General features: G+C 34.1%; 2 protein-coding genes across 2 annotated transcripts; both read left to right on the plus strand.

Annotated features, from left to right (window-relative positions):
• On the plus strand, window positions 1–2,563 carry LOC21391521. The gene is made up of 2 exons (XM_010105759.2): window positions 1–269; window positions 392–2,563. The coding sequence occupies exon 2, from the start codon at window positions 510–512 to the stop codon at window positions 2,223–2,225; it is 1,716 nt and encodes a 571-aa protein (XP_010104061.1). The 5' UTR covers window positions 1–269; window positions 392–509; the 3' UTR covers window positions 2,226–2,563.
• A 4,166-nt stretch (window positions 2,564–6,729) lies between these two features.
• Window positions 6,730–10,273, plus strand: LOC21391522 (bet1-like SNARE 1-1). Its single transcript, XM_024170551.1, has 6 exons — window positions 6,730–6,854; window positions 7,783–7,930; window positions 8,749–8,805; window positions 8,922–8,981; window positions 9,079–9,164; window positions 10,015–10,273. Exons 1-6 carry the CDS (start codon window positions 6,841–6,843, stop codon window positions 10,040–10,042), a joined length of 393 nt encoding a protein of 130 aa, XP_024026319.1. The 5' UTR covers window positions 6,730–6,840; the 3' UTR covers window positions 10,043–10,273.
• Window positions 10,274–11,405: the final 1,132 nt, after the last annotated feature.

Consider the following 11,405-nt stretch of genomic DNA (forward strand, 5'->3'; position numbering starts at 1 on the left):
TTCAAATACCGATCCCCATTTTGAAGTTGAAGCCATCACTACTACAAACTTCTTCTTCTTCTTCTACTAAAGTACAACAAACAAGCAACTGGGCTAAAAACAAATAAAAACGAAGAGCTTCTCACATCCACAAAAGAGAAAAAAAGAAAAAGTTTTGCTCTTTTTTATCTTCAATCGATCATTGCGCATTCTCCTTCACCCTTTGGCACGCGAAAAAGAAGCTTCTCTCTCTGCTTTGTGCTTTTTGTCGGCGCAAATCCCATGCCCAGGTAACCACACTTATCATCAATGTCAATGATGATTTCTTTTCTTGCTTTTTTTTTTTTTCAAAAATTAATTTTGGACTAATGGGTATTTTTCTTTGCTCGAATGGCTGATGGGTATTTCTCAGATGCGTCTAAATTCTCGAAAATCCGGGAAAATTCTCGTCGTTGGCCAAAACCCAGTTCTTATTTTCCCCTCCTGGTCTATTTTTGGTGTTATAAGCATCCGCCATTGTTGAAGAAGCAATGGTTGCTGAGCCTTGGATTGTGAAGATGGGAAGCCAAGTAAGCACAAATCTCAAGCACGCTTTTCTTCTCCAACAGTCCAAAAAGAAAAACCCCAGAAACTCAGAAAACCTTAACAACAACAAGAATAATACAATTGGTATTCTTTCTTTTGAAGTCGCCAATGTCATGTCCAAAACCGTTTATCTCCACAAGTCTTTGACGGACTCCGAGATCTCCAAGCTCAAAAACGACATCTCCAACTCCGAAGGAGTCCAAACCCTTGTGTCTAACGACCTGTCGTATCTCCTCGAGCTCGTTCTCACGGAGAAGCTTGACGACTTGAATAGGGTCGCTTCTGTTGTGTCAAGGCTGGGGAAGAAGTGTTCCGAGCCGGCCTTGCAAGGTTTTGAGCATGTTTATGGTGACATTGTTGGTGGGGTTATTGAGGTGAGAGAATTGGGGTTTTTGGTTAAGGATATGGAGGGAATGGTGAGGAAAATGGAGAGGTTTGTGAATGCCACTTCGAATTTGTATAGCGAAATGGAGGTTTTGAATGAGTTGGAACAGGCCACCAACAAGTTTCAGCATAACCAGCATGAGGAAAGTAAGAGGGCTTTTGAGCAGAAACTGATTTGGCAGAAGCAGGATGTGAGGCATCTCAAGAACATCTCGCTTTGGAACCAGACTTATGATAAGGTCATCGAATTGTTGGCGAGGACAGTTTGCACGGTTTACGCACGGATTTGTGCGGTTTTCGGGGAATTCAGGTTGAGAAAGGAGGATGAGTCTTTGCCGTTGAAGAGGGTTTTGAGCAAGAAGAGTGAGTTTCATTTGGGGAAAGTTGAGAAGGCTGTGGTGCTGAAAAGGGGGTCTAGTGTTAGGCCTCCTTCTCAAGTTGGTGATTCAAGGAAGGGTGAATTGGGGATGTTCCGACCTGAGGATTTCGTTTTCCCATGTGGGAATAGCACCGGGAGGCTTTTCATGGAGTGTCTTAGTTTGAGCAGTTCGGTTTCGGAGTTGGAAGATGATGGTGTCGATTATGAGGAAAGGGGTAGCCAAGTTTCTGCTTGTTGTAGTATTACAAATAGTGGATCAAGGAGAGAGCAAAGGAACCATTCTAGCTGCTTTAGTAGATCACAAATTGGCGTCAATTCTGGTGCTGTAAATGGTGCAAGGTTCGGTCCCAAGAGTAGGTTAGTTTGTTATGCTCCTCCTTCAACTGTTGGAGGTTCTGCTCTAGCTTTGCACTATGCAAATGTTATAATTGTGATCGAAAAGTTGCTTCGTTATCCTCATTTGGTTGGTGAGGAAGCTAGAGATGATCTTTATCAGATGTTGCCAACTAGCTTAAGATTGTCACTTAGGACTAATCTCAAGTCCTATGTGAAAAACTTGGCGATATACGATGCGCCTCTTGCCCACGATTGGAAAGAGACCCTTGATGGCATTTTGAAGTGGCTAGCCCCGTTGGCGCATAACATGATCAGATGGCAAAGTGAGCGCAATTTCGAGCAGCAGCAAATCATTACGCGCACTAATGTTCTTCTCCTTCAGACTTTATACTTTGCAGATCGCCAAAAGACTGAGGCAGCCATATGCCAACTTCTTGTTGGTTTGAATTATATATGTCGTTACGAGCATCAGCAAAACGCGTTGTTAGATTGTGCGAGCAGCTTCGATTTCGAAGACTGCATGGAGTGGCAATTGCAATGCAGAGCTGCTTATGTTGATTGACAACATTCTTGTTGGAGTTCCTGAAAACATGGTGGTTAAGCATTTTTTTTTCCTTTTTCTTATTTCCCAATACTTACATGAAGAAATAGATGATGATAGTTCAACAGGATGTGAATATCTGAGCTTTGTCGCACTGAAGACTTCAGTTGATTAATGTAATTCAATTGCAAGGTATGGGAAGCTTTGACTTCAGGAGTGCTCAGTTCCAATTATTTATGAAAAATAATTTTTATCTTCTGTAGAATTGTATATACGTTTATCAGCTCATGTATAATCTGTAGTTTATAGTTAGTTGTATGCAAAGTCAGATATAAATGATAGTGTCAATGTTTATGATTTATCTCAGCAAATCACAAGCACTCCTCAGTTATGACTGTTTTGTGAATTGGCTAGTATGCTCTAAAACTTATATTGTTTCCGATTTGTAGTGTTTTATATTCTTATTTGGTAATTGTAGCTGCCAAATCAATCATAAAATCAATGAGATGCTTTGGAAATGAAATTTCCTTTAACAGACTTTTTAATTCATTGTATTGTCCAGGGTTTTTCCATTGATTTCCTGTTTATGGTATGTGTAAGGAGGGGAGAATAATTGCCTAATCACATGTGATGCATATTTGAAATATGATGGGGTTTTTTTTTTTTTTTTTTCAATTCTGTTCCTGGGTTTTCCATTGATTTCCCTGTTAATGGTATTTAAGGAGGGGAGAATAATTATGTACCTCCATGTTCTCATACACAGCTATATTAGATTTTTGTATAAGATGTAGCTAAAGAAAAAAGATAATTTAAACCCTCCATATGTCAACCTTACTATTTTCCCCTTTTTATTGGTTGAGCAGGTTATGGTAATTGTGAATTTAGAGTCTATTATTTCCCAGGGCTACTTTGCAAATTTTTTTTTATATTTGATGTATTTACAACGCTTCTGATGTAAATGTATTGCCCCTCAACCCCTGACACCAGCAAGCTTCACGGCATAATGGGCAATAATTGAAGGTTGCCATATTTGTTGAGTCAACATTTTGCCAGACCACCGTGAGCTTGAGCCCGTCTGATTGCTAGAACATCGCGTGTTTGTGTTTGTGGCGCTCTCTCTCTCTCTCTTTCTTAGTGCTTAAGACCTAATATCCCCACTCCCCACTATCTGGATTAGTTATACGGGTCCGTTTAGTTCGCTGATTCGAATTTTAAATTCGAGTTGAGATGTGACTTTATGTGAGAGTTTTTTATTATAATAAAAAAGTTAGATGTGACTGTTTCTTAGAGTTTTTTACTATAATAAAACTTAAATTCTAAATTTGAATTGATAAAATGAACAGAGCTTGATCTATGTTTAATTCAACATACGGCGGCGACACATACCAACTGATACTTTTGCTTGCAAGGTTTACTTCTGTCTGAAATTATTCATGCATTATTTATTACATAAATGCCTCTAAACCCTTTTGTAGATTTTCTTGCTTAAAGAATGGAAGGGTGAAATTGTGGGTTTTAACTTTCTTTGTGTCATCATTGTCCTTTCAATACTTATGCTGTGTTTCATTTGTAATTAGTACCCATAACTACAGAAGACAAGGGTTAAAATTAAAAATATTATTATTATTATTATATTAATGGAGGGATGTGCACAATAATGTCAGCATTGGCACCATCAATATGGACCATGTGGGCATTAAACTGATGGGCACACACTAAAGGGCATTTTTTATTCAGTGTGTGACATTAAAGAGGTCTTCAATTTTTTTCATGGATGTAGTTGGCCATCATTGGACTTAAAGAAGCTATGTGAACACCAAAGACGCCCTACTTCTCTTTCCATTATTGGTTTTGCAGTCATAAGTGAGCATCCATAATTAAACACCAACAGAAGCAACCAAACTTTTGTACTGTAAAATGAAACAACTGATTTTTGTTGGATCAATATGTAGGGACTTCCCTGATCCAATTGCCTTTTGTAACACACCATCACATGGCCACACCCTCCCCGGTACAGTTGACGGAATCCATTTAGATTTCGTTTATTTTACTGATTAAATTTTTAATTTTAATTTTATTACAGTTAAAAACTCTTATAAAAAGTCACATTTAATTTTTTCTGTTACAGTAAAAAGTTTTCACATAAAATCACATATAAACTTAAATTAAAAACACAAATCAACGAACTGAACAAGATTTTATACCACCACGTTTAAGCAAGCAAGATCTGGCCGTTGTTTCCTGCGGAGAACTACCCATATTTTATACATGCACCACTCAAAAGTGTATTTAGTATTTTTTTTTCTTAATGTTTATTTTAGATTCTTTGCTTTGAACTACGCGGCGTTTTCACTCGTCATAAAGAAAGAGTTATGGACTGAATGAAGTGAAATTAATTGTGCCGCGGAACTCAATTATTATGATTTTTTATATACTTTTTAAGCTACTAGCATAGAAATAAGAAGGAAACGAAAAATATGTTGTTGATGACAGACAATCAGATTTGTAACAATTCTTATATGTGAGAATGTTCTATCAACTTTTAACTTATACCCCGTGCATTCAAAATTGAATACTAAAATATTCTCATCACATTTCTCAATTAAGAAAAAGAAAAAAAAGAAAAAGGAAAACTCCCATCACAAAAAGTCCCAAGAAAAGTACATGTGTTGTCATAATTTGTTCAAGCATGTTATTTATGCTATTTTAAATTATTGAGTGCTATCGCAATCTTTTATTTATTTTTTATTAATTATATAGAATTGTTTATGTTTTAATTGAGTGGTATAAGTAATATATATATTTTTATTATTTTGAGTGTTATTTCATGAGAACACTACCATCCCAGTTGGGCTAAAAGCTATGGGGTTTGACCTTCAGAAAAAAAAAAAGGGAGGGGGTGGAGGGAGGAGTTAATGAGACCTATGACACAAATAGAATTGTTGAGTTAAAATATGGCTCGAGTTAATGAATATTCTATATATCACTTAATATAGAGTATCATGACATTAATGACATTGTTAACCTTAATAATGATGTTAATGTTTAAAATTTTATTTTATAGAAGACTAGTATTTAACGTTAATAATAATGATATATACGAGATGGTCTAGATATTGTATCCCACAATTTATGGAATTATTAACCTTCTTTAAACATTTCAAATCACAACTAATGACATTATTATCATTATTTTGTACTCATCATCAGGGATGACAAAGGGGTGGGGTGGAGGCGGAGGATGATTTCCCATCCTCTCTCAGTACTCTAAACTATCATCATCCCTGTCCCTATGTCTGAAAAAAGAAGGATGAGGTCGGAGTCAGAGATTCTTTATTAGAGGAGCTTTCCCTATACTCGTCCTATTCCTCATCATATAAGATTATGCATTTCAAAATTATTAGAACTTAAAATAAAAATAAAATAGAAATTCATTCTAAATTTAGACCAAAATCAAAGGTTTCAGGATAAAAATCAAATTCTTAAGATATTACAAACTGAATCCAAAAATAATAACATATAAGAAAAAAAAAGTTTAAAAACATCAAAATATAAACATAAATTATATTTTCTTGTTTATTTCTAATAGCTTCAATTTGTATTGCATGGTTACACATTAATATGAGGGCAGAGGTAGGACGGAAAATACTTTCCTCATCTCCACCCCACTATGAATCGGGAACTAGATTTTGTTCCAATCCCCATCCCGTTCGGGGCGGGGCTGTACCCGTAAGGAATATTGCCATCCCTACTCATCATTTAAATACATTAAAGTACTAACAATATAATTATTAACTTAATAGCATTTAACGTTTACATGTCATTAAAATACTAGCAACATAATTATGCAGTTGATATGATAATCAATATTTGTAAAAATCGCAATTTCATTAAAACAACGACAATATAAGTATAAAAATATTCAAACCATATCACAATAGTTGATGTGAAGCAAAATTATTACATATCGTTATAATAACAATATCATTAACATGTAAAAGTAGGACACACCAAGAAATATGAGTTTTCCATTTATCATAATCATCCTGCTATATAAACTAAAAATAACAAGGAAGCGACAATTATAAACTATATGTGATGTAATGGATTAACGTGTTAAAAGCAATTAAAAAACTAGACGTGGATTATTTTGTTTAGCAAGTTAATTACAAGAAAAATATAAAAGTTAGTTAGGTACCCATAAAAACACAACAAAATCTTAAAGGAGTATTTTAGGGGTGTCAAAAAATGCAATCTGAAAAATAAGCCATATAGTTGATATTTGTAAAAAATAAGCTAAACTTTAATTCCTCTTAAAAAAAAGAGTCATATCCTATATTTAAAAAAAAAAAAAAAAAAAAAAAAAAAAAAAAAAAAAGGGGTGGGTCTTGGACTTTTACATTCAGGGCTTGACATTGGCCCGAGCCCATTTATTTATTTATTTTTATGATTTTTGTTTTTTAATTTCCAGAAATCATTAAATGTCTTTCCCACACTTTCTCAGCAACCAAACGTGCCACAGCTATTCAAAAATTTTCATCATTTCTCTGCTCAGCACCATTTTGTCGGACAATTTTCGAAATTGGAGTTCTCTGAGGTTGAAAACCAACGCTGAATCTGTCTGATCTCACGAGCAATGAATTACAGAAGGTACCTATACTTACATCACTGTAAAACTTGTGCGACTGTATTCAATCAACATACGATCTGAATTTCACAAATTTTTATGTTTCTCTGTTTAATTATTTCAATTTCGCGCCATCAGAGTTCATCATCACTGATTCATTTTAAGATGAATCATGCGTATTTTCGTTTTTGGTGAAATAGCAGTGTCAATTTTTGTTTTCCTTTTTTTTTTTTTGGTTAGTTTTCCACACGAGATTCGGAGATTAATAATATTCGGAAAAGCCCATGATTATGATTAGTTAAGAACTCAGGTTTTAATTATGCAATTAGAGTAGAAATCCAGAATTGGGCGATTTAATGAGGGAAATGCTATTTTGGCACATGCATTATGTATTTTTTTTAATAGCCAATTTTACGTATTTGTATTGTTTGTGGGAGATATTTCCAAATCGGAATTCGTGAGGAGCAATAAAATAAGGAAAATTCGGTCTTTTTAGATGAATATAAGTTACACATTAGGATGTGAAGTTCTTAAAATTCTTTGTTTTTAATTTTTCTCATTAGTTGAGTTTGCTATATATGTTTGTTTTGAAATTAGTTGAAATTAGTATTCCCAGAATTTATGAGAAAGAGTAGATGAGGTGTTCCATTTAGTAATTTTGGAGCACCGTAGGAGAACTAAGGTCAGAATGACGTTGGTGTTTTGCATTGAGCTATGTTGTCAATTGTTGAAATGAACATTTCCGAAAAGGAAAAGAGCGGATTTCCATTATACCTGTAACAGGAGTGGAGTTCGGAAATCCTGATTCTTGTATGGCATCTGAAACTTTGTTTGCTTGAGTTTGTGTTCTGATCATTTTAAGCTAAGAAGATTTCTCTTTGGAAGTTTAGTGGTTATAATTTCATGAAACAAGCCCTTCTAATGAGTGGATAACCTGTTTCCTTTTTACAGGGATCACCGTTCCTCCAAGACATTGCTGTTTAATGACCTCGAGGAAGGTAGTCTTAGGGCTTCTTCATCGTATTCTCATGACATTAATGAGCATGACAACAACAAAGCCGTTGAAAGCTTGCAAGATAGAGTTGTTTTCCTAAAACAAGTGAGTTTCTTCTTAGAAGATCCTTTAGCACTTGATTATGTATTGTCAGTCATTCTTTATAAGTACCAGCATATGTTTGTGGTTGTACTTATTTGATTCAGTGCAAAATCATTATCTTCTTCTGAATATGAACAGTGTTAAATATCTCTGACCATTATTTCCTTTTTCATTAGTTCATTTGAGTGTCACACTAGCATTATAAATAAGTACATTCAAATATTGGTAGAAATGAAATTGTTAAAAGCAGCTTGCTTGAAAACTTGCATTCTTTATGGTGTCTGGGGCGTCGAGGCTTTGCTTTCTGTTTTAGGGTTGCCCTTCATGGTCAAATGCTGGAGCTATTATGTTTCCTGTTTATCAGAGAGTTACTCTTTTTTTTTTTCCCTCAACTTTGTATAAATCCCAATATGCTGGTAGTTGAATTTCTGGAGCAGACATTTTTCCTCGGAAAATACGTACAAATGGCCAATCTACGCGGAGCCAGTAGTGCTGCTATGTGTTAAGAGGTGTCTTAAGAACATGTGCAGCCGTTCAACTCACTGGTATGGGAGGACATGAACAATAGTGTCTGCTCCTGCATAAACTCTAACATTCTCTTGGATACATTTATATGAAAAATTTCTAGAGATTGTTATATGCTATTGAAAATGAAGTTGGAGTTGCGGTCACAATTTGATGTATTGTACATAAAGGATTGAGTTCTGTTGGCATTGATCTTGAGTTCATATCTTACTTGTTAAAGAAAGGATTCTTTAGTTATAACGTTCCCTTTTGAAAGTAACTGCGTGCTGATAATTTGCTTAAATCATTGTTGACAGTTGACAAATGACATACACGATGAGGTGGATAGTCATAATCGTTTCCTTGACCGAATGGTATGAGAGTCTCACTCAATTTATTATTACTATTATTATTTTTAGTATTTATTTATCTTTCTCAAATATGAAAGCTGTTGTGTTTGTGTTTTGATTGGATTATGCTGTAAAACTAGGGGAATGACATGGATGCATCAAGAGGTGTAATGTCTGGTACCATGGATAGATTCAAGATGGTAATAAACTAGATCCATCTAGTCTTTAGTCTCATCTCAATTTCTTCTCCACAGCTGCTGAAAGTTGGTGGATTGTGGTGAAATTGTTGCTTTGCAGGTATTTGCGAAAAAATCTAGCCGAGGAACGTGTAAACTCGTTGTGTGTTTTGTGGTTTCTTTCTTAATCATTTACTATCTCATCAGGTAAATCTTTTTTATTTTTTTTTCATTCCCTTTATTTTTATTACATCAATCAAAATGTGCATAATTATAGGGGGGAACTTTGGCCCCTCAACATGTCTAAATTTTATTTCCTAGCGATGTGATCATGCTAGAGTTGTTTTGATATTCGTGGACTAGAGATATTGTAAATGAAACAAATGCTAACATATTTCAATAACTAATATCTTTATCATTATCATTATTAATATTATCATTTTTCCACCCAATTTTCAAGAAATCAATGTTACTGGTAGTTGGTTAAAGCTTTCCTCAAATTTTCTAAACTAAAAAATTTGAGCTGTTACCTTCTATACTAGAATCCAAAATCTCACAAAACTATTACTGTCATACGCTAAAAAATCAAAATTTCCATAAAAACTCGTGCTGCCAAGAATGGTAACCGTTGAATTCTGCTATCGTGCTTCGACTTTATATTCCTGCATGCCTGTTTTTCAGTTACAATGACAATCCATGGATTTTCATTTTAGCCATCTCCCTTGATTAAACTAGGCATATTATGTCAGCTTTTCATCTTTGAGCTATTTAAATGTACATGGACATAAGACAGGATTGGGACATAGCTTTTCAGCTAAATCGCTTGAATAAAAAATGAACTATTAAGGGCCCGTTTAGTATATGGGTTCAAACTAGGGTTCTTGATTATGACTTTTAAAATTTAAATTTTTTATTAGAGAAAAACACTATAACAGAACGAAAACCACTGGTTTATACTGTAGCAGAACCCATACACTAAAGACAACACAAGACTTGCTCCAAAAATGAATAGTTTGATTAGGCCGGGGTGTTCGTTCTGACTGGTTTTCGATTGCAGGATTCTCAGATTCTTCAAGTATGGTTGAATCAGAAGTTGTGAAGCTTGTCTACTCAAATCTTCAAATCGATTACAGGTAGACCATACACAGGATTCAGGAAAATATTTTATAATTCCAGTCTGAAATCTGAATGACCGGTAACTGAAGTCAGGCCGCGCATTCCTGGTTGAAAAACTGATGAATCTTTATCACAAATGTAAATAGTTTGTTTGGGGCCATAAGGCCTCTTCATTCCTTACCCTTGTGAAGTGATAATAAGAAGGCATTATACTGTTTCCTTTCTGTTGAGAAAATTTTCTTTTGATCTGAAACTTTATGTGGTTTTTCTTTTTCTTGGTTTGGTGATCTCTATCGGTGGAACTTGGAAGTCGCAGATGGTTGTCATCTTTATTGCAAAAACTATGGTACATTCCAAAAATCATGTACCATGCGGTCTAAATTTTAACAACTAAATGATGGAAAGAAACGATTTGATTTGTTGAAATATTTGAGCTAAAAGATAACATCTTTTTTTGCAATGATCCGGTAACGGTTTCTTCAATATTTATTTATTAGTGGTTATCTTTGTTTTAACTGTAAATTATTAATTTGATAGTTGTCATAAATTAAATAGTTGGTTAAAAAAATAATAGGATTATATTTTTATCACGTCAAATAATTAAATTTTTATACTTGATAAATCTATAAAAAAATTAATGGGATTGGATTCTTATTATGTCAAATAATTTTTTTACTTAGAATGTACCATTAAAAATTTGTTCATATATATATATATATATTTCATAATTCAATGAATGAAATTTGGACATTCTAAGTAAAAAGTCTTTTTGGTTAAAATCACATCAAATTAAAAAATATGCATAACATACAATTTTTAATATATGTTTAATGGCCGCAAACAAAGCCTTTACGGTGGTTCATTTTTCAGCGCCTACTAGAGAAATAAAAAAAATGAAAAAAAGAAAAAGTGATGCATAAAAGATTCAAGTTCATAAATTGCACGAAATAGGAAGCTTAGTGACACTCAGACCAGTAACAGATATAGCAGTATCTTTCTTTGGAAAGCTATAAATGCAGTCACGCCATCAAAGATTAAATGCATATTGTTGGGGAAATCTGGGCAGGTGTAATTCAGTTTTGGAGGGATGTAGACAACTAAGAAGCTTTGAAATTTTGGTGGTCCAACTTGTAATATACAATTGAGATCCTGAACAATAATACGGCGACTATGAATTTTTCTCACTCCAGTTTCACAATGTAGACAACTAATCCAATCAAGCAATTTTCAATAATGCGCCCCAACAATCTAACCCAGATTTCATTGTCCTCATATCTTAAAATCTATTTAATTTGTTAATTTAAGTTTTTAATTTAAATTTAGATATGATTT

Source organism: Morus notabilis, unplaced genomic scaffold (genome assembly GCF_000414095.1).
Source record: "Morus notabilis unplaced genomic scaffold, ASM41409v2 Scaffold606, whole genome shotgun sequence".
NCBI classification, from domain to species: Eukaryota; Viridiplantae; Streptophyta; class Magnoliopsida; order Rosales; family Moraceae; genus Morus; species Morus notabilis.